Source organism: Ochotona curzoniae, unplaced genomic scaffold (genome assembly GCF_017591425.1).
Source record: "Ochotona curzoniae isolate NIBS_2020 unplaced genomic scaffold, NIBS_Ocur_1.0 scaffold_2476, whole genome shotgun sequence".
In the NCBI taxonomy this organism is placed as follows: domain Eukaryota; kingdom Metazoa; phylum Chordata; class Mammalia; order Lagomorpha; family Ochotonidae; genus Ochotona; species Ochotona curzoniae.
Window position 1 is genome coordinate 14506844 of NW_024467095.1, and position 22432 is coordinate 14529275.

Below are 22432 nucleotides of genomic sequence, written 5' to 3' on the forward strand. Positions count from 1 at the left end.
GGACATTTCTTTAAAAAAAAATTATTTGAAAACCAGAGTCAGAGAGATGGGGGAAAGACAAAAGAGATGGAGATAGATGATAGATAGATATATAGATAGATCAATCTTAAGTCAGCTATTTCACTCCATTAAAGGCCAAAGTGGCTGGAACTGGCTGGTCTAAAGGTTTCTTTCCGGTCTCTCGTGTGGTTCAGGGACTCTTAGTTGAGCACAGAAGTTAGCTTTTTTTCTTTTCTTTTTTATTTATTTATTTTATTGCAAAGTCAGATACACACACACACACATATATATATAGAGAGAGAGAGAGAGACAGAGAGAGAGAGAGAAGTAGACAGAGAGGAAGATCTTCCATCCATTGGTTAACTCCCCAAGTGCCGCTACACCCAGAGCTGAGCTGATCCAAAGCCAGGAATCAGGATCTTCTTCCGAGTCTCCCTCACATGGGTGCAGAGTCCCAAATCTTTGGGCCATCCCCTGCTACTTTTCCCAGGCCACAAACAGGGAGCTGGACAGGAAGTGGAGCCACCAGGTTTGGAACTGACACCCATATGGGATCCTGGTGCATTCAAGGAGAGGACTTTAGCTACTTAGGCTACTGCGGTTGGCCCAGAAGCAATCGTGTTTAACAAGAATTGACAAGCTTCAGTACTAATCCCTTCCTTGAAACACTGTTGGACTTACAACAGCAGTAAGATGTGTCTCAGGATAACATCTAGTTTGGAGACTGCAGAAGTGCTTAGTTTAGGATGGATCCTAGTTTAGGAGTCCACCTTTTCACTCAGAAGCAAGGTTCAAGAGCAAGTTCAGTACTTCTAACAAAGGACCATTCTTAACAAATGTGGTGCTGAAAAAAGGTCTTTATTTAGTTACTATTTTCAGACATGGAAAGAAAAGTTAACTAACAGGGTGGACTGTGGAGAGTAAAAGGGATTTTAGTTGGAAGCAATGGTCTGCTGAATCCAGCTCACGTAGTTGCAGACCTTGGTGTAGACTCCAGGCTTGTTCTTCAGGGCACAGCCATAGCCCCAGGACACAATACCCTGGAGTTTTCCATTGCAGACCACGGGGCCACCAGAGTCACCCTGAGCAGGGGAAGAGACAATCAGTGCTCTTGTTTATGGTCAGATAGGGGATGGGGTGGTAGGTGTTCTTTCTGTTTTCTCGGCTGCTGATCTTCATGGAACACCATCCTTCCCTCTGGAAATAAAATCTCTGTCTCTACTACATCAGTAGTATACTTCTCTTTGTAGAATCTGGAAGGTCAAGGTGATGGAATCCAAGATTGTTTCAGTGCTACCTAGTCATCTCTGATCATCTTATGAGGAGGATTCCCTTCAATAATATCCTTCATCAAAGGCTCAGACCATATCTGCATATACAGTTTTCATGGCATTGTTTGTGTCTCACTTTACAAATGACTCAAGCAATTAATGTCACAGAAAGAAACCCTATGATTTACCCAAAGCTGGACCTCATCTCTCTCCATCAGTCCAGGGATGCTCATACATTCCTGTGTGTTTCAGAACAGGGAAACTCAGGTGGAGAAGAGCAAGCCTGGGTGCGGGAGGAGGATTGACACTCACCTGGCAGGAGTCCTTTCCGCCCTCCAGGAAGCCCAAGCAGAACATGTTGCTAGTGATCTGGTTGGGGTAGGAGCTCTTGCAAGTGGAATCAGAGAGGACGGGTGCATTCAGACACTGCAGGAGAGACGGCATGCTGGCTGTGGAAGGCAACAGTGAAAGTGGAAGACAATTAACACAGGGCTCCTTGAAATTTCTCTCCCAATTGTCTTGTATTCTGCTTGTTCTCTCAGTGTTCCAATAATTTCTGGGTCATGAATTCAACTGTTTCCAATAAGCATGTTGCTTCTTTGACAACATGGATTCCCCATGTTCTGGAGCTTAGAGACTTCATTTCTCATGCAGGAATGCACCTCTTTTACTCACACATCCCTTAACCTCTCTTATTGACCTCTTTGGATTTTTGCCTATCACTCACCCCGTCTATGTTATAGTCCCTAAAATCTTTATCATGGTCATTGTTAGCATGTGCATTTGGTATGTTATCATTGAAGATGTCCCCCTTTTATTCATCCACATGCATTTTAAGTCTCTCAAGATCTCAAAATTAGTCACTGGGCATCTCATCATGAGTGACAGTTGGAGCTAACTGACCATCCACGTGCCTTCCACAAAGACTCAGCATTTCTATTCCAGGAGACACTTACTGCCACTGCTCAGGGTGTTGCCCCAGCCAGAGACAAGGCACTGAGTTCCCGCAGATGCACAGGAGGTTGGTAGAGCGACTGTGGCCACTTTGGAGTTGAGGGTGGCAGCCTTGCTCAGTTTAATCAGCATGATGTCGTTGTTCAGTGTGGATGAACTGTACGAGGGATGTTTGATGACCTTGGAAGAGCTAATGTATTGCTCAGAGCCATCATTGGCATTAATGTTGTGTTCTCCCAGACGCACCTGGATGGAACTGGATAAAAAGGTTCAAGTTTTGTTAAGCATCCAATTCACCTGTTTTCCTTCCCCTAACCCTACCAATGTGAGCATTCCACTCTCTTCTGCTATTGATTCACAATCCATACCGAGTGTATTGCCACTAAGCTGCATGAAGAGAACATCTTACAGAAATGCCAGTACATGTACAGACTCAAGGCTCTCCGTTTTACTAGAATAGTGAGGAACAGGTATGGGAACTGTTGCACATCCCATTGTGAATGAATGGGGAGTTGGTAAATTCATCAGGACCCACCATTTCTCCTGTGGTAGGGATCTCTGGCTCAGGTAGAAGAGTTAGGCATGAGTCATACGGTAGAATGGGAAGGAGGGGAATGAGTCATGCTATTTTTTAATATCTGGCAACTGGGTGCATTTTTGTGTCTCTATAGCCATTTTCCATTTCGAGCTGAGTGCTTTATCTCCAAACAGCATGTCCAGAGTAGTCCCTCCAGAGTGCTTTGATATATATAATCAGCTGATCTCTGAATAGAAGAGTGTGAGCCTTGATCACTTACGACTTGTAGCAATGAGCTGCAGACACCACCCACTGGCTGCTGATGAGGGAGCCCCCACAGAAGTGGTAGCCAGAGTTCAGGGACACCTGGTAGGGCACAGAGTGTGCTGTGCAGGTGTAGCCCCCGACGATCTTGTCATCGTCATCATCGCTGCTGGTGGGGAAAGCGACTGATGGAGGAATTTCAGAGAAGTGTTTGTTAAATGAATTCATCTTCTAATTTTTATTACCCCGTTTTATTTATTTATTTTCTTTGATCAACCTGAAAGGTACAAAGTTTTCTTTTCTCACAGTAGCAGTAAGGGTCATCTTAAGGTAATTCTTGGAAAACCTATTGTTACATAGCTTTTCGAGAGTTACATTATTATTATGTATCTAGTCGTTTAATTCACACTTTAAATCTCATAACTATGTGATTTTTGCGCATGTATAATTCCATAAATGCACACTAACATACATGCAAAGAAATAAAAATATCTGAAATCTATTACATAGTTAGTGTCCCAACTACTAGCAAGTGGGTCTGTAAAGAACGCTGTTGGGCCCAGCATGGTAGCCTAGCAGCTAAGGTCCTCACCTTGCGGACGTCATGATCCCATATAGGTGCCGGTTTTAATCCCGGCAGCCCCACTTCTCATCCAGCTCCCTGCCTGTGGCCTGGGAATAGACAGCCCAAATCCTTGGGACCCTGCACCCCCATGGAAGACCGGAAGAGGCTCTGGGCTCATGACTTCAAATCTGCTCAGCCTCTGCCATTGCAGCCACTTGGGGAGTGAATTTTAGTGGACAGAAGATCTTCCTTTCTGTCTCTCCTCTCTCTGTATATATGACTTTGCAAAAAAAAAAAAAAGTAAAATAAATCTTAAAAAAAAAAGAACGCTTTGACACAGAGCAGCAAAGAAAAGTGAAGCTTTGTAGAAGTCACAGTACTGTGTGTGGAAATTGATCGGGATGTTGACATGCCTTAGGTATTCTCAGCAAGTCAGAGAAAGGAAGCTTTCAGAGAAAGGAAGCTTTTTTTTTTTAGCAGCCACCTGAAATTGTTCTGTCTTGCTAGGAAATAAGAATTGAGTTATTTTATTACTTCTACCTCGCTTCATGACTGTAGGCTAACATTTTTACTACATTTTACAGTGGATTTCACTATTTCCTTCTTCAAAATTTACATTTGACTCAACTTCATTTCTGAGCCTTATTAACATAGATGACATGGCATAGTGGGGTTCAACGATTTATCATAATTTCATGCATCTCAAAAGTTTTCTACATTCCCCATTATTCAGGTATTTAAAAAAATAATTTCAGGGTCCCAGAGTTACGGCCCAATGGCTAAGTTCCTGCTTTGCGTGTGCCAGGTTTACATTTGGGACCAGTTTGTGTCCAAGCTGCTCCAGTTTCCATTAGATCCCTGCTTGTTGCCCGAGAAAGCAGCAAAAAATGGTCCAAAACATAGGACCCTACATCCAAACAGTAGAACCGGAAGAAGCTCCTGGCTATTGGCTTCCAGCCAGCTCAGCTGCAGCTGTTGTGGTCACTTGGAGAGTGAACCAGCAGATGAATAATCTTTTCTCTGTCTCCTCTTCTTTCTTTAAATCTCCCTTTCCAATAAAAATAAATAAAACTTTAAAAAATAGCTTTAGAAAGAATATTTTAAATGCATAGTTAGCTATACTGAATGTGTACCCAATTACTTTGGGACATTTTAGAATTTTAATAGTGCATAAATAATATCAAATAGGAGTATCTTTATTATTTCGTTTTGTTGTCATTGAATGATATGTTGTTTTGTATAGGAAAAGCATCATTGGCCAAGATTTCATGAAATACATCTATCTGCCGCAGTACTAAAGATGCACCTTATGGCATTCACCCCCCATCAGAATGCCCATTCTCTACTCCTGATTCAGGTGTCCTATACTGAATACCCTAGGAAGCAGCAGGTGAAGGTTGAAGCAACTGGATTCCTTCAGTTTTCATCAGGAGACCTAGAGAAAATTCTGGAGTGCTGGTTTCTCTTTGCAGATATCGGGATACCTCAGCAGATACCCTACCCTTTGGAGATAATGGGAATTTGAAACAACAGATGACTTCTCTCTTCCTCTCCCTCCCTCTTTCTCTGCTTTTATATGTCTTGGTTCCAATCATCCCTTTAAGAGGACTCTGGTTTGACATTCAAGAAAGACACCACAAAGAACACATTATTAGTTCCAAATCCTTAGAAAAATCAGGAAGAGCACGTCCTCAATGTAAACTATCCTTTCCTTTTTTCTCTTCCTTCCTAGACGTCACTTGGAAATTTATAGCAAGTTCTGCTTCTTTGTATCTTATTCTGAGCATATCTGCTCATTATGAACTCACAGCAACAATTGAGATTTTTAAGTATCTTTCAAACTATGCTCTATGTTGTTGATTCAGTATTTTAAACTTCCTGAGGACATACTTGCCATCTATCAATACAAAAAACTCACACGTATGATAGACACTTAATGGATTCACTCATTAAAGACTCAGCAAAAATCACTCAGAAAAAATGAATCAGAAGAGACTCACCAGCAGCTCCCAGGAAAGCGAGGAAGATGAGGGTCTTCATGGTTGCTGATTGGAGCTGGACTGGGGAATAGTGTCTGGCTTTTCACCTCCAGATATTTATACCTCCAGGTTATCATCGTCACCAATGCCGTCAAGGTGTTAAGGAATGGTTTCCCTGGAAATACGTAATTCTAAATTTAGAATTCAACTCTGTAACAGATGGAAGGTAGTCCAGTATCATAGGCAAACACCAACATGTGTCTTATGTTCCATGGGGTTTTGGGAACACACGTAACAAACCCACATGGTGAGAAATGCCATCCATTATTGGACTGTTAAGTCCGAATAAGGTCACAGAACCCAAGACAGGTGTCCTGATCCCCAGATAAAAGTCCTAACTATGTTATCTCAACCATGAACTTCTATTGTCAGGAACAGCACTGATCTAGAGTTCATTACATGTCAAGGCTTGGAAGTTCCCCTTATCTCAAGTTTATTATGCTTTCTATAATTTCATTCAGGATAAATCATGATTTCAAAACATTAAATGATTTCCTTTCTAAATCTATCTCTCTGTGCTTCTTAAGAAAGTCCTGGAAGTATGTGGGTCATTTAGGTGGGTGAAGACCTCTCAATCCTAAACTGTTTTCCCTGTCATGTTGCCAAGCGTGGTTATGTCATGCACTAGCACCTGCATCCTGGGAGTCCACTGGCCTAGGCAGGGGTCCGGGGGTCTTGGGTTGATGGCCTGGCTGCTCAAACTGGAATGTTGGCCACAAATGCTCAGGTCCTAACCTGGGAACAGTGTTGTCTGGGTCAGAAGTCTGGCCACATTACTTAGAATTGTGACAACAAGCATCAGAGCCTATGTTCTAACAGCTGTGTGGACTGTGGTTTGTTGCCTGACAATTTCCTGTCTGGAATGAGCTGGCAGGAGTCTTGTGGTCCTAAGGAGCCAGAGCATTGGATGGTCTTGGCCTTTCCACAGAACTATCTGCAATTATGGCCACAATTGCCCAGTACCTGCTGCCTGGGAGCCATGCAGGCATGGCGGGTACCCTGGCCTCACCAGGCAGCCAAATGTCCAGCCTAATGAAGGTGCCACATTTGACATCAGCAAGTAGCGTGTTCTTCTATGTTCAGTTGGCTTAGCACCCTCGGGATCACAGAGCTCAGGGACCAGAGCCAGTGGGACGTACCCTGACCAAGGCTCCAATTTTTCAGGCTATGGAGTGGTCCATCCGCTCCAACTCAAGCAGCCTCAGTTCCAGCACTAGGTCCTCAGCTGGGGTGCTATATACATGATAAGGAATAAGGCTGGAGAGCCAGGGGAGATTTCAGAAGACACTGGTGAGATGGCAGTGCTGGAAGACAATGTCAATCAGACCAGGTTGGAGCAGAGAGAGGCTGGAACCAAGCAGAACTTTCATGGAGACCCTCCTCCCGAAGGGGAGAAAAAAAAAGCAATGATCACTGATAACAGGAGCACAAGACAGGGATGCTCAACTGGGAATGCAAAACTGAAATACTGGCAAATCCTACCATCAACCAGGACACAATAAACTTAGCATTCATTACAAGAAAAGAATGCAACCCAAAGGCCTGTCTCTTCCACAGCCTGGCCTAAAGCATGGTGTCCTCTGTCAGGAAGAATGTTTTAGAAGTCTTCTGAATTGTATTTCACCCTCAGTTACTCTCTCTTCTCACCCATACACTCCTTGTGATCATGTACCTGAAAAACAACCCAGCGACATCATCTTATCCATGGGTAACTACAGCACAGAGATCTGTGTGCCACATCCTGTCCAGGTGCACAGAACACCCAACAATGGATTGCGTTCTGTCTTCATGACCATTCAGCGACAGTGTCAATCAGAGATGAGGCAGACTTGAAAAGAAACAGTTCACATTCACAGGGTTATTTCATGGGCTTTTCCCCTCACTCTCTCAAAATTCTCAATAAGAAAGGCAAGCATTTCCAAATATTGTTCTACTAAATGAGATTTATTGATGAGCTGAAATTCCGTTCGATTTTACAACATTTTTAAAGAAATGTATTTTCAGTCACATGTTACATCTAATAAGTACCAATGTTTCCAGCAGAGGTAGATAAACGATGGCTCCTTCTGACAGTGCAGACCACTAGTGCATGGGCAGTGGTTCTGACCACTGTGCAGTCCTGGCTACTTCAGTGACCTTACCATGAGCACCCACTCTAGCAAGTAAGTGGGATGTGCAAAAATATGGGAGTGCTCAGACAGCCAGAAACTCTCCCAGTCAACCCACGAAATGAGGAACAGAGCCTTGGGGAGCAGTGAGCATGCTGTCCCCACAGTTTCCTGAGGGCACATGAGGTTTGTGCACAGGCAGGCAGTGGCTTTGCAAGGCTGTGTCTACACTGCTGGCACAGAGATACACAGCCGAGTCTTCTGCCTTCAGGGCCTTGATATGAATGTTTAAATGTGCTTTGTCTGGAGACTCAGGTGAGAAACGATTTGAACCTGTTTCATTTAAAATGGGCACCTTATTGTTGTAGGAAAACAAAATCTTCAGCGAATTCTCAGAGTCCTGCTTATACCAGTACATAGCTTCATGATTCAGATCTTGTTCACATTTCATAGTTGCTTTATTGCCGACTTGTGTGAGGAGATATTTTGGAGTCTGAGAAACAGCTGTGTCCAAAGGGCCTGTGAAGAAAAAGAATAGAACTCAGAAAAGTCTTAGGAGGCAATCCACTGTTGAACACATGATTACACAGCTTAGAGATTCAGCCAGAGTCACGCCACCCGGGCCCAGGACTCACCTGCTGCTAGCAGGCAGAGGGCCACACAGCACAGGAGCCTGGAGACCATGGTAGTATCAGCATATTTTGAAGACCAGGACACTGCAAGCTGAGGATTCTGGTCTGCCAGCGTGAGAAGTCCAGGCTGCAGGTTCAACTCTGCCTCTACCAATGAGTGCTTTGCTGTCTGTGATGTCACAGCCTGTGCTGGTTCCTGGTTCTTACAGTCTCCTCCAGCAGCATCTGCTTCATTTGCACCTCCAGTCTTTGCTCATTTCAAAGGAGTGTTTGTAACTGCCTCTTTGTCTTTCCCTACACCAGAAGCTGACCACCATCTCCTTTAAATTTTTTCGTCATTCCCTCCCAGAGTCAGACTTCATAGAAATAATACAAGGAGCTTCACTCAGATATTAGACCCTTGAATGTCGGACTAATGCTCAGGCACTCCAGGGTCTGGCAGTTCTCAGCATGAGCCCAACCTGAGGGCTCACCTGTAAACAGTTTTAGACATGTAAGGCATGGCTGTGATGATAGGAGCAAACCAGTGCTGGAGTTGAGGGGGTAGGCTGAAGCCCTGCTCCCTGTGACACCCTCTGAGGAGCAGGGCAAGGCGAGGCTCTGCTGGAGAAGGCTACTGGAGAGTGAGCCCCTAAGCTGCATTGGAAGACAAGAGGCTATTGGAGAATAGAAACACAGAAATCAGATCATATCTACCTGGGATATTTATCATCCTGACACATCTCCCCATTACCATGCTTTCTGGAGCATGCTAATTTATGGCTCAGTGCATAGCCCTGGTCCCGAAGTCCTACGTCAGGTAACTCACTTCATTGAGTATTTCTGTGTTGCAAGGAGTTGTCCTGCACGCTGTAGGCTGTTTTTGCATCTCCTCTGGCCACTACCCACAAGATGTTGACTCATCCAGAACACCAACACGTAACAGACACAAATGTCTTCAGCTGTTTCCAAAATTCATGCTAAGTAGTTGCCAGATCCTTTCTCCCCACAATGGCCCTGCTCCTCTACCTTCCAGTCTTCCTGGCCCAGCCTCAGAACTTGCTATGGCCACACCTCCCCCTGGTGGCCAGTGAGGCACACAGCTAATGAGATGGTGAGGTGTACAATCGGGGAAAGATTCTAATTTCAAAATGAAAGAGAGCAAGCATAAAGAGAGAAGTAAACAATGAACAGACATGAATGGAAAAGAGAGAAAAAAGGAGGGGAGTTGGGTAGTGTGAGAAGAAAAAGCAAATGGAAGGAAGGGACAAAGGAAGGTTGGTAGGAAGGAAGGAAAGAAGGGAGGGAGGGAAGAAGTGGGGGAGGAGATAGAGGAGGAGGAAGAAAGGAAATGTGGCCAGCACTATTTTCTTTGGATGAAACTCTCCAGATATAGAGCAAAGTAGTTCAATTTGTTTGTTGCAGCTATTTTGGTTGCAGCCATTGGGAGACTACCCAGTGCAAAGCACAGATAAGACAACACCGGATTCTCTCACTTCCATCATGTTTATAGAAAAGCAGTTGCCTGTGGAATATGCATGTAAAATTCATGCTACACCGTGCCCAGAAATACGGTCAGTATTTACGTTAAAATGCTTTATATTATGTAACCCAGTCTCTCATTCAGAAAGCAATGCAATTCTCCACACTTATCCCTCTCTATGATTCTGCAAACATCACCTGGTGTACTGGTAGAAGTGGGCCTTGTTGGTACAATGTTTCCTATACCTCCCCCATTGTACTACACAGCTTTTCAAAGGGAAGACGGCATGAAAAGAGGGAGGGAATGAAGGGAAATGAAGATTCAGCATGAAATGGTGAAGACGACACCACTCTTAAAATGTAGATTACAGACAGCAGAGGCAGCCACCTGAGCACCTGCAGCCGGAGTCCTCTTCCGCCTGCCTGCCCACTGCCCTCCTGCCTGCCCTCCATCGCCCTCCACCTCCCATGGAGTCTCTACCTCTTCCTCCTCCTCCACCACACCCCCCCTTTCGTCCTGCACATGCCCACGGGAGGGGGGCCCTACCTTCCAGTCCGTACCTATTGTTCCATCCCTGGCCTCCTGCCCCGCCCCCACAAAATAAAAGTAGATTACATTCAAGTGTTCTTGGTGGGGGCAGGGTCATGGTCTCTGTCAGAGATGCTCAAATGAAACTGACACTTCACACATGAGGGTTGGCAGTTATGACCGTAATTTTATATTTTAAAAGAGAATCGTAAAAAGAGGATTTTTTTTTATTAATCAAGAATTTCAAAAGGGAATAAAAATTAATTGGTTCATTACACTTTTTATTCTGTCAGAGTTGAACAAACACAGACGATAGTGTCTTCACAAAGGGATAAAGATCAACCATGGAACTCCTGGCATGGGCCAGACTTGAGGAAAGAAACTGAATGAGGGGAGGACATAAGGAGGTAACTTCAGGCCTGAAAGGTGGAGATTTCAGGACCAGTGGGAATGAGGCAGAGGGACAAGAAGAACTGCAGTGCCTGTGAGTTGAGTGATATCCCCAGGCATGTGGGAGAGATCGGTCATAGTCTTAGCTATCTGATGTTTAAATTCCTAGAATAACTTGAGTGGCAGAGAGACAGATGACACACACATACATTCCAACCACTGGCTCTTTCCTCCAATGACCTCAAGATCCTGAGCCTGAAGCTCCAGCCGGATCTCCCATGAGAACAGTAGACATTCAAGTGCTTGACCCATCCTCGGCCACCTCCCCAAGTGTGCATTAGCAAGCAGTTGGAATCCCAGGCAGAAGGGGCCTTGAACTTCTGAACATCCAAGATGGGATGTGTGTGTCCCATGAAATGTTTTAACTGCTCTGCTAGATGCCAACACTAGCTACCCAATAATGAAACAGTCTGAATGGGAGCCATTTCCCAAGGGTTTCAGCTCTCAGATGGAAAAGCACATGTGCTGTGTTGCAGAAACAAAATCTTCCTCCCACTCTAGATCCAAGCTTCCATCACTGCCTGTCTTCCTGTGACTTCCATGAGAACACAACTGCACCTGCCAGGGCTGGCTGCCTCTACTAGCCCCTAGGAATTCTAGGGAAACTTTGCTGGGTGCCCTGGTAGAGAGGATGGGAGGAGAACTTCTCACATCCCACCCTGTCAGATTTAGTTACCTGGACACAGAGTCTCATGGAGACTGCATTACACAGAGGCTTCTCTTAGTTCACTGGTGTTCAGCAGGACTGTCTCAGGGTTTAAAGGGAATGAGGGGACATCACATTCCTTCTGTTTTGCTTAGCAGAGTGCTAGTTTCTAGTGGTGGTTCTGAGCCCAAGAAAGTCTTTCTTCTTTCTGACAAAAATACAAAGATCAACAAACACATCAGCTCATGCAATCAAATGCCTGCAAATGAACCAACAGCTGCTACTTTTCCAAATGGAAACTCTAATCAAAACTAAATGGGACATCCTGTAATATTGTTCATTTGATTATCAATTGAATACAAAATTAGTCTATATATTTGCCTACCGGCTAATTTATCTTCTTTAATATTTATATTATTTCTATTATATGAATTGTAAATATTTAATCTGAGTCATTTGCAATCTTTATTTTGCAAACTTAAAGGTAAAGTATGTTTCATAAGAATTACTACTACAAAGTTATAATATGTCATTTGAACCTTATTACTGGAAAAAAATTGTAGATGTTTTTGATGAAGTCCAGAGGAGCCCTGAATCTCTAAATCTTTTAACTAAAGTTGTTCATTTCATTTAATATTGAGCATAGAAGTGTGTGTTTTTTTTCATCCTTGGGTTTTTTTTTTTCAACTTGCAGCGTATTTTTTAGTGGCTTTAATACAGAAAGCCAAGAAATTTACATTCAAGGGTAAAAAAGTGAAGGCTCTTCAGTAGATTATTCTGTTCTGCTCTAAATTCAAGATTAACCTTCGAAGAAGGAATAATGATTTGCCTATAAATTTTGGGGGCTAGAATCACCCCAGGAATTGTGGTAGAAAATGTTTGGTAGCATAACTGTGTATTCTGAAATTTCTGCATAACAACTAAAGCCTACATAAAACAGTTTTGCAGCATTCTTAGGTTGATAAGAAGTAAGGGAAATTCAGAATGCACTTTTCTTTGTAGGTGAAAAGGTGCCTTGAGTGAAAGCTGATTGATAAGTTTTCTTTCATGTCTGCATCCCGAATATCTTTTAATACATCTTCTATTTTCAGGTGTTCTGAAATCATCAGGTATACTGGATGGGACGCAGAGCTATTCAACACCCATATGGGATCCTGACACATGCAAGGTGAGGACTTTAGCCCCTAGGTTTCTGTGCCAGACACCTAAATTTTCCGATATAATAAATAAGCTCAAACTTTTTCTTTCTTAGCTTTTCCTAACTTAAGAGTCCTCTCCAATCTTTTACAGAGATTGTGTCTCAGATGCTGACATTACCCAGGGTGGGTTGAGACAGATCTGCTTATCTGTGCAAGCCTGAGTGTATCCCAGGAATGAACAAACCTTCATATGTTGAGAACTTTGTCTCTGTTCTGCCTGCCACCGCCAGGAAATTAGCAAACTCTCTTCAGGGTAGCACAAGCTGCCACACTCATTCCCCTTTAACCTGTAAAACCCGCAACTTGCTCTGTGGCAACGAAAACATCAGTTTTTATACTTGTTAATATGAGAATTAAAGCTTTTTAGGTCATAAAGAGTAAGACACATCAAAGTCTATCAAAGAATACAGAAACTTTTGTTTAAAAAGCAGAGACTTCCTGCTGCTGCACAAATGGGATACTACCTATGGTTACAAAATTCTTTGCTACACTGAACAATAGCAGTCCCTTTCCTAACTTCTATTCCTTTTGTCTTCCACCTGTTTCCTGTTTTCTGGCATGGAAGGGCTTCAGATATTTCTCAATAACAGTGCCCCCTTGGCAACTCTTCCCCACATCATGGTCTCTAGAGCCATCTCTGCCTCTCACCAATCACCATTTCATCAGTAGACAGTGCCCACTTCAACCACATCGATTTAAATTACAGTGGCTGGAGCAGACCTCCACAGAATCAGAAGTGAGCAGTGGGAATGAACAACAGGTAGCCAGATGCATATTACTTAAGGCTTCTTTCTTGATACCATAGCAGAGTAGTTGTACCAAAGGCTATACTGATGGCAAAGTCTAAAATATTTACAATGAAGCTCTTTATAGAAGAAGCTTGCTGATTTTTCAGAAACATTTCTTTTAATTTTTTCTAAGGTGAAAAGATCAGAAGTATAGCTGGGCCATGTTCGAGTGTGGAGTAGGTAAGGAGGTGAGATTGAAAGAAGGAAATGTTTTTACCTTCCATTTTATCATATGATCTTGTAAAAGGTAATGGTTGCATGGTACCAACCCAGATCTTTGGTTGGGGAAATATATTCTGAAGAAAGGGTCAATTCATTGACTGATGGGTGAGATTTACACAGAGTAGGGGAAATACAGCTTCCAGGTCATGATCTTCCTTCCTGTCCCATTTCATTATTCCTATCCTTAATCTAAGGAATTTTGAAGGGTGCAAGTTCATAATATGTTCTGTAGTTATTGCCTGTCTTGTATATCCTGGGTTTGAAAGTCTATCACATCTAGTGCATCCCTCTCATCTACCAAAATATTTCCATTCAGTACCAATGGTTATGCCCTCTACATGGTCATCATCACTCACATGTTGTGGTCTTCTTTGGTCAGGAATCAGAAATGTGGGTGGTCTAATCATGCAATGTGTATGTGAAGGTCAGACAACATTTCTATGGATTCTTCTTCCTTTGACAGGACATCCTGACTTGTGTGAGGTCAATATAAAATGAAAGCATGGGCTTGTTGGTGCCAAAAAGCCATTAACAGGCCAGACTCTCACAGTATGTGCAGCAGCCTGTCCCAGCGAGGTCCATGTCAACAGCTCTGTCCAAGAAACCCCAGAAAAATGGTCCTAGGCCTAGTTTCCAGTCTTCTGCATGTGTGTCACCGCACAAGCAGCAGTGGGCAGCTTGTTCCAATCTCTTTCAGATTTTTAAAAAAGATTTATTTTCATTTTTATTGGAAAGTCAGATATACAGAGAGGAGGAAATACAGAGAGGAAGATCTTTCATTCATTGATTCACTCCCCAAGCGACCATCATGCCAGGATCTGTACCAATTCAAAGCCAGGAGCCTGGAGCCTCTTCCAGGTCTCCCATGTGGTGGCAGGGTGCCAAGGTCTTGGGCTGTCCTCGACTGCTTTCCCAGACCACAAGCAGGGAGCTGAATAGGAAGTGGGGCCACTGGGATTAGAACCAACACCCATATGGGATCCTGGCATTTGCAATGTGAGGACTTTAACCGCTAAGGCTACCTTGCCGGGCCCTCTTCAGATTTAACGTTAAAGAATCGGCATCTGTACTGGCACATTGGTATAGTTAACAGCGAGTTTGCATGAACCAGGACCAGAATGCCAGTAAACTATTACTGGCTTTTCTCCCAGCAATGTAACCCCTGCCTAGGTACAGAGTGCCGTAAGACAGCTGCCTACAGGTCGAGGTATAAACAGTTTTACAGAGAGAATTGTAAGCAGCTTAAATAAAGCTGCCTGTAAACAAATGCCTTCCCTGAACAGCATTCTCAAGAAAACTCAGATCTGATTTCAGGTTTGACTTTCCTACAAACTTTGTTTCCTTTCGTATTTCTGTTGCTTTCATTACATTCTTCTTTTTATATTTCTAAACCGTTTCTTAATTTTTTTTCCAGGAAAAGAGTTTAGTTTAAAATTCTTCCTACAGACTGAAGGAGTTGAAAACTTACATAGTCTCACTGATCTGGAATCTTTTCATGGGAAAAGTGGCTGGAGAAAGGAAACAAACAAATTCCATGGAGGAAGAGAGTATGAAATCCTCCCGCAGAAACTCATGCCTTTTTATCTCCAATGTATTTATCTGCAATGCCGATTTAATTGTTGGCTTCCTGTGACCCTCAGTATCAGCACAAGTTTAAACAACTCTACCTGTGCCTGGGAAAGGCAGGTGACAAATACAGACTCATTAAATATTGATTACCATGTGTTTGACATTAGGAAAAGAAGAGTAAGTTCCAACACTCTCTGATGGACTAACGCAATGTGAGCATTCCCCATAGCTCCTGGTGGGTATTACTAGAAGAGACGGACAGGAAAAACCATGAACATGTTCAGGGTTCATTGCAAATGGGAATTCACCAATGACATTGAGAACAGAAGTTCTTGACATAAGAAGTCCAGCCAGGATACTTTATTTAGTTCAGCAATTCTCTACCCAATTTTCCATGGCAGAGTAATGCACAGCATCGGACAAATACAGGATGCCTTACAAGTCCAACTTCTTACACAATACTGAAAGCATATCTTTTTGAGATTAGTTCACCCACTTAACATAAATGACAAACATACAAATCCACAGATATGCCTCATAGTGCTCTTAGATGTACCTGGCCTCTTCAAGAGGATGTCATCTTTGAACCACTTTCACTTGACAAACTGAAGTTTTCTGCTCTATGCCCCTTCCATACACAAGAATCTCCACGGTCACCACTACCAACGATCCTGCATTTTTCCAACTCTCATTTTATTTGAAAGTCTGAATTACTGAGGTGGGGGAACAGAGAGAGAAAGAAAGAAGGGGGTGAGAAACACAGAGAGAGAAAGAGGGAGAGAGATCTTCTCTCTGTTGATTCATCCCCAGATGCTCACGGTGGACAAAGACGGGTCGGTCTGAAGCTGAGGATCAGGAGCTTCGTTCGAATATCCCACACCCACCTTCATTGTGTCAACCCTCTGCGTAGTACCATGGTGTATGTGTCAGATATGTCAACATAGAAAATGTCAATAGTACCTCTTTAGAAAAGTATATGAGAAACATGTCTACTTAAAAATGAAAACATAAGGCCCGATGTGGTAGCCTAGTGACTCAAATCCTCGCCTTGCACGCCTGGGATCCCATATGGGAACCGACTCATGTCCTGGCAGCTCTGCTTCCCATCCAGCTACCTGCCTGTGGCCTAGGAAAGCAGTCAAGGATGGCCAAAAACTTTGGGACCCTGCATCTGTGTGGGAGACCCAGAGGAAGCTGTGGATTCGTGGCTTCGGATGGTCACAGCCCTGGCAATTGCAGCCGCTTAGGGAGTGAATCAATGGCAGAAGATCTTCCTCTTGTGTATCTGACTTTCCAATAAAAACAATGAAAACATAATGACATGAAAGAACAGTGATAAATATATTTTCTGTGCACAAAAATGTTAGCATTGGATAGGTGTTATGCCAGCATGAGGAAAACCCACATTTTATATTGGAGTGCTTGGGATCAAGTCCCACCTTTGCTTCTGATCCAGCTTCCTGCTAATATGGTTAAGACCTAGCAGATAATGGTCTGGTCCAAGCACTGAGTTAACCGTCATATAATAATAAACATTAATTTGTCGGTTAGGGACAATAAGAAATTAATAACTCACAAAACAAATTAATATAACATATACAGTAATAAAGTCATTTAAAATTTACTAGCTGGTTATTTTTAAATTTTTCACTTAAACTTTTTCAACCCACCGCTAATCCAAGATGAATTTATGGAAAGTAAAATAAATCAAAGATACTGAAAATTTCTGAATCATTGATATGTAATGAACTATAAGTAAATGTAATAACTCTTTTACCACCCTCTTTCAATCTACTATATTTTAAATTTAGAGTATTTTCCTTTTCTGGGGCAACAAAACATTATAAGAGTAAAGAATTACCATAGATATGCTACCATAGGTATGCCAGAATTTTATGACAGTTTATACAATTGGAAAGAGCAAATATCGAACACCAAGAGTACAGGATTCAAGAAAGTCATTAGAATAGAAGTTCATAGTTGGAATAACCAAGTACTTAGCACTTTTTTTTTCTGGGGATCAGGACATCTGTCCTGGGTTCTGGGACCTTAATAGGACTTAACTTTCCAATAATGGACGACAGGTGGTTTGTTACTTCTGTTCCCAAAACCTCATGGAACATAAGACACACGATGTTTACATATGATACTGGACTATCTTCCATCTATTACAGAATTGAATTCTAAATTTAGAATTACGTCTTTCCAGGGAAATCATTCCTTAACACCTTGATGGCATTGGTGGCAATGATAACCTGGAGGTATAAATATCTGGAGGTGAAAAGCCAGACACTATTCCCCAATCCAGCTCCAATCAGCAACCATGAAGACCCTCATTTTCCTCGCTTTCCTGGGAGCTGCTGGTGAGTCTCTTCTCAAATTCATTTTTGAATGATATTTAGCGAGTCTCTAATAAGTGATTCAGTTGCGTATCATATATGTAAGTCTGTGTATTGAGAGATAATAAGAGATGTTGAATTGTCTTTAAGTAGTTTAAAATATTGAACAACAATGCACAGAATATGTTTAAAGATACTTAGAAATCTCAGTTGTTGGTGCGAGTTCATGGTGAACGGATATGCTCAGAATAAGATACAAAGAAGCAGAACTTGCTACAGATGAAGTCTGTGAACCAAGAGAAAAAAGGAAAAGATAGTTCATATTAAGGATATGTTTGTCTTGACTTTCTAACAAATGATAATTAATCACTGGAACTAATAGAGTCTTCCTTGAGGTGTCTGTCATGAGCATCACAGGCAGAATCTCTCCTGCATTAAAGGGATAATTGTTTAGAATCTAGTGAACTTAACAAGCAAAGATACTCTATTTGTTATAAACAAAAGGCCTGGGTTGTACCTTCCAACATTTATTTATTTATATTTATTTGAAGGGGTGTTGGAAAAGAAGGGAGAAGGAGAGAGTGAGAGAAGGAGGGGAGGGAGAAAGATGGGGGAAAGGAAAGAGGGAGGAAGATGAGCAGGGGAGGGAAAGAGGTAGGAAGTTGGGGAAGAGAGAGAGAGAGAGAGAGAGAGATTATCCATAAGTTTATTCTCCAAATGAATGGGGCTAGACCCAGTGAAACCAAGAGCCTAGAGTTCTGTGTAGGTCTCCTGCAGAGGTGGAAGGAACACAGTTAGTGACTTCAGCCATTACATGCTGCTTCCTAGGGTCTGCATTACAAGGTGCTAGAATCAGGTAGAGCAGGGCACAAACCCCAGAACTCTAAGAACTCTAATATAGGATATAAGATCTTCAAGCAACATTATAACTACTGTACCAAACACTTGCCACTAGGATGTATTTCATGACATCTTGGCCAATGCAGTGCTTCTGATATGAAATAACATGTCATTCAATGATAACAGATGAGAGAAAGCATACCAATTTTTATTTGATATCATTTATTTTAACTCTATTACATGTTTAAATAATAAATTTTCTCAATTTATCCAAATATAAATTCGATATAGTCATTTTATACTTAGAATTTTTTTCTCAAGAGATTTTTAAAATACTTGAATAATAGGTCATACAGAAAACGTTTTAGCTTCATTCAATATTGATTAAAATATATAGAGCCCTACATTGATATCATAACTGCATTGATAAATGTGAGAAAGACAGGTGAAACAAATGGAATCCTTGAAGAGGGAAATTGTGAAGTTCTATGTGAAATAATGCAGTGAAAATTTCAGACAAGAATCAAGAGAAAAATTGAGAGGGTAAAAAAATCAATTCTTATTTCCTTTCAGGCCAGAATATTCTCAGATGGCATGTAAAAATTTCCTTTCTTTTTTACTGGATACACCCGGGTCACTAAATGCCACACACCCTGCCATACTCGTGTCCATGATACCGCAAAACGTTATACCACCATAGTGAATGGCTGCTCTGTTTCCAAAGTGTTCTTCATATTTTCAGTTTGCAGTATGCAGAATATGTACTGTGTAACAATCTCAGATTTTTTTGAGTGAATTGTGATGTGTACAAATAGTGGAATTGTCAGTTTTAGGGCAGAAATAAACAATTAGATATGTACAATAGTCTAAATGTCTAAAAGTAATAAAATAATAGGTTTTACAAAAAATTACTTTAAACTATTAATTCCTGATTGTTCAAGAAAAGAAAAAAAAATTTACTTTTAAGACTGTACTGAGAGACAGAGTGTAATAAATCACAAAATGGATTCATTTAACAAACACTTCTCTGAAATTCCTCCATCAGTCGCTTTCCCCACCAGCAGCGATGAGGATGATGACAAGATCGTCGGGGGCTACACCTGCACAGCACACTCTGTGCCCTACCAGGTGTCCCTGAACTCTGGCTACCACTTCTGTGGGGGCTCCCTCATCAGCAGCCAGTGGGTGGTGTCTGCAGCTCATTGCTACAAGTCGTAAGTGATCAAGGCTCACACTCTTCTGTTCTGAAGCACTCGGGAGGGACATGTATGATTGCCCTTTGAGTATAAGGCACTCAGAGCGAAAATCTATATTATTTCCTCAAGTGTTGTGTGAGGAAATGAGGACCTTAGCAAAGACAAATAACTTTGGATTTCTAACATAACTCCATAAATAATAGTCAAGGACATGAGAGGAAAGTAGAGGAACGGAATGTCTTCCTACGAAGTGTGTAAGAACATGAATCAGCACAAGACCCTAATGATTATAACACAACCACAGAAGACTGCTATAAAAATACCAAAAATACATACAGATCCTAGATTACTACAAATAACATGACTCATGGCACTCCTTCCCATTCTGCCATATGGCTTGTGCCTGACTCTTCAGCATGTGAGAACCAGTGACACAACCATAGGAGAAATGCCAGGTCCTGATAAACATCAACCAATTTACCAATTTCCTTTTCATCTAATGGTAGGCAGAACTTCTTAGTTCCCATTCCCGATCCTCACTATTACAATAAAATGGAGAGCCTTAGTGGCACTTACTAAGATGTGCTCTTCATGGAGCTTTAGTGGCAGTGGACTTAGCATGCACTGTGTGAGTCAATACCAGAAGAGGGTGCTGTCTGTAGTCCTGACCGGAGTCTGCATAGTCAGGAGAATCAAAAGCAAGTTAAATTGAATGTTTAACAAAACTTGAACCTTTTTATCCAGTTCCATCCAGGTGCGTCTGGGAGAACACAACATTAATGCCAATGATGGCTCTGAGCAATACATTAGCTCTTCCAAGGTCATCAAGCATCCTTCATTCAGTTCATCCACACTGAACAATGACATCATGCTGATTAAACTGAGCAAGGCTGCCACCCTCAACTCCAAAGTGGCCACAGTCTCTCTGCCATCATCCTGTGCATCTGCAGGAACTCAGTGCCTTGTCTCTGGCTGGGGCAACACCCTGAGCAGTGGCAGTAAGTGTCTCCTGGAATAGAAACGCTGAGTCTTTGTGGAAGGCATGTGGATGGTCAGTTAGCTCCAACTGTCACTCATGATGAGATGCCCAGTGACTAATTTTGAAATCTTGAGACTTAAAATGCATGTGCATGAATAAAAGGGGGACATCTTCAATGATAACATACCAAATGCACATGCTAACAGTGACCATGATAAAGATTTTAGGGACTATGACATAGACGGGGTGGGTGATAGGCAAAAATCCAAAGAGGTCAATAAGAGAGGTTAAGGGATGTGTGAGTAAAAGAGGTGCATTCCTGCATGAGAAATGAAGTCTCTAAGCTCCAGAACATGGGGAATCCATGTTGTCAAAGAAGCAACATGCTTATTGGAAACAGTTGAATTCATGACCCAGAAATTATTGGAACACTGAGAGAACAAGCAGAATACAAGACAATTGGGAGAGAAATTTCAAGGAGCCCTGTGTTAATTGTCTTCCACTTTCATCTTGCCTTCCACAGCCAGCATGCCGTCTCTCCTGCAGTGTCTGAATGCACCCGTCCTCTCTGATTCCTCTTGCAAGAGCTCCTACCCCAACCAGATCACTAGCAACATGTTCTGCTTGGGCTTCCTGGAGGGCGGAAAGGACTCCTGCCAGGTGAGTGTCTGTGCTCCTCCCGCACCCAGGCTTGCTCTTCTCCACCTGAGTTTCCCTGTTCTGAAACACACAGGAATGTATGAGCATCCCTGGACTGATGGAGAGAGATGAGGTCCAGCTTTGGGTAAATCATAGGGTTTCTTTCTGTGACATTAATTGCTTGTGTCAATTGTAAAGTGAGACACAAACAATGCCATGAAAAGAGTACATGCAGATATGGTCTGAGCCTTTGATGAAGGATATTATTGAAGGGAATCCTCCTCATAAGATGATCAGAGATGACTAGGTAGCACTGAAACAATCTTGGATTCCATCACCTTGACCTTCCAGATTCTACAAAGAGAAGTATACTACTGATGTAGTAGAGACAGAGATTTTATTTCCAGAGGGAAGGATGGTGTTCCATGAAGATCAGCAGCTGAGAAAACAGAAAGAACACCTACCACCCCATCCCCTATCTGACCATAAACAAGAGCACTGATTGTCTCTTCCCCTGCTCAGGGTGACTCTGGTGGCCCCGTGGTCTGCAATGGAAAACTCCAGGGTATTGTGTCCTGGGGCTATGGCTGTGCCCTGAAGAACAAGCCTGGAGTCTACACCAAGGTCTGCAACTACGTGAGCTGGATTCAGCAGACCATTGCTTCCAACTAAAATCCCTTTTACTCTCCACAGTCCACCCTGTTAGTTAACTTTTCTTTCCATGTCTGAAAATAGTAACTAAATAAAGACCTTTTTTCAGCACCACATTTGTTAAGAATGGTCCTTTGTTAGAAGTACTGAACTTCCTCTTGAACCTTGCTTCTGAGTGAAAAGGTGGATGGAGGGATGGACTTGTGTGTGACACAGTGAGGGAAACCACTTGCAGTGACAGTGACATCCTGTATCTGGTACTGGTTGGAGTCATGGCTACTCTGCTTCCTTATTAAATGGCATGAAAAGACAGTGAAGAAGAGTCAAGTCGTTGAGCCCCAGCCAGCTTTCTGAGAGACTTGGAAAGAATCCTAGGATCCTGGCTGCAGATTGAATCCATAACACACCTTACAACAATTTGCACAGCAGCATGATAGAAAGATTCCTACGTCTCTTTCTCTCTGTCACAATCTAGCTTTCAAAGAAATAAATCTTAAGAAATGGTACAAATATATGAATTATTGAAATCGTTTTTAAGATTAATTAGAGGCCCAGTGTGGCAGCCCAGTGGCTA

The 22432-nt window shown here is 42.4% G+C and overlaps 2 protein-coding genes and 1 gene segment (V, D, J or C); 1 reads left to right on the top strand and 2 right to left on the bottom strand.

The window, feature by feature from the left end:
* Positions 1-932: 932 nt before the first annotated feature.
* On the bottom strand, positions 933-5674 carry LOC121170948 (cationic trypsin-like). 2 transcript variants are annotated; one of them, XM_041002430.1, is made up of 5 exons: positions 5572-5674; positions 3023-3191; positions 2228-2481; positions 1584-1720; positions 933-1082 (listed from the first exon to the last, which is right to left on the bottom strand). In XM_041002430.1, the coding sequence occupies exons 1-5, from the start codon at positions 5609-5611 to the stop codon at positions 933-935; spliced, it is 750 nt and encodes a 249-aa protein (XP_040858364.1). In that variant the 5' UTR covers positions 5612-5674. The 2 variants fall into 2 exon arrangements, with proteins under 2 accessions (XP_040858364.1, XP_040858365.1); XM_041002431.1 differs by having other exon boundaries at positions 1584-1716; positions 2224-2481.
* A 2153-nt stretch (positions 5675-7827) lies between these two features.
* On the bottom strand, positions 7828-8402 carry LOC121170693. The segment is given in 2 exon segments: positions 7828-8237; positions 8354-8402. Coding segments are annotated over 2 exon segments (459 nt in total).
* Positions 8403-17537: 9135 nt separating this feature from the next.
* Positions 17538-21879, top strand: LOC121170881 (cationic trypsin-like). Of its 2 annotated transcripts, none has more exons than XM_041002294.1 (5): positions 17538-17577; positions 19439-19607; positions 20334-20591; positions 21096-21228; positions 21730-21879. In XM_041002294.1, exons 1-5 carry the CDS (start codon positions 17538-17540, stop codon positions 21877-21879), a joined length of 750 nt encoding a protein of 249 aa, XP_040858228.1. The 2 variants fall into 2 exon arrangements, with proteins under 2 accessions (XP_040858228.1, XP_040858227.1); XM_041002293.1 differs by having other exon boundaries at positions 20334-20587; positions 21092-21228.
* The last annotated feature ends 553 nt before the right edge of the window (positions 21880-22432 follow it).

Excerpts from the sequence above, each read along its gene's own strand:
- LOC121170948 (XM_041002430.1), bottom strand. The coding sequence starts at position 5,611 with ATGAAGACCCTCATCTTCCTCGCTTTCCTGGGAGCTGCTG. Across the intron at positions 2,482-3,022 it reads GCAGCTCATTGCTACAAGTC|TTCCATCCAGGTGCGTCTGG; the intron begins GTAAGTGATCAA and ends CTTTTTATCCAG. Across the intron at positions 1,721-2,227 it reads CAACACCCTGAGCAGTGGCA|CCAGCATGCCGTCTCTCCTG; the intron begins GTAAGTGTCTCC and ends TGCCTTCCACAG.
- LOC121170881 (XM_041002294.1), top strand. The coding sequence starts at position 17,538 with ATGAAGACCCTCATTTTCCTCGCTTTCCTGGGAGCTGCTG. Across the intron at positions 19,608-20,333 it reads GCAGCTCATTGCTACAAGTC|TTCCATCCAGGTGCGTCTGG; the intron begins GTAAGTGATCAA and ends CTTTTTATCCAG. Across the intron at positions 20,592-21,095 it reads ACCCTGAGCAGTGGCAGTAA|CATGCCGTCTCTCCTGCAGT; the intron begins GTGTCTCCTGGA and ends TTCCACAGCCAG.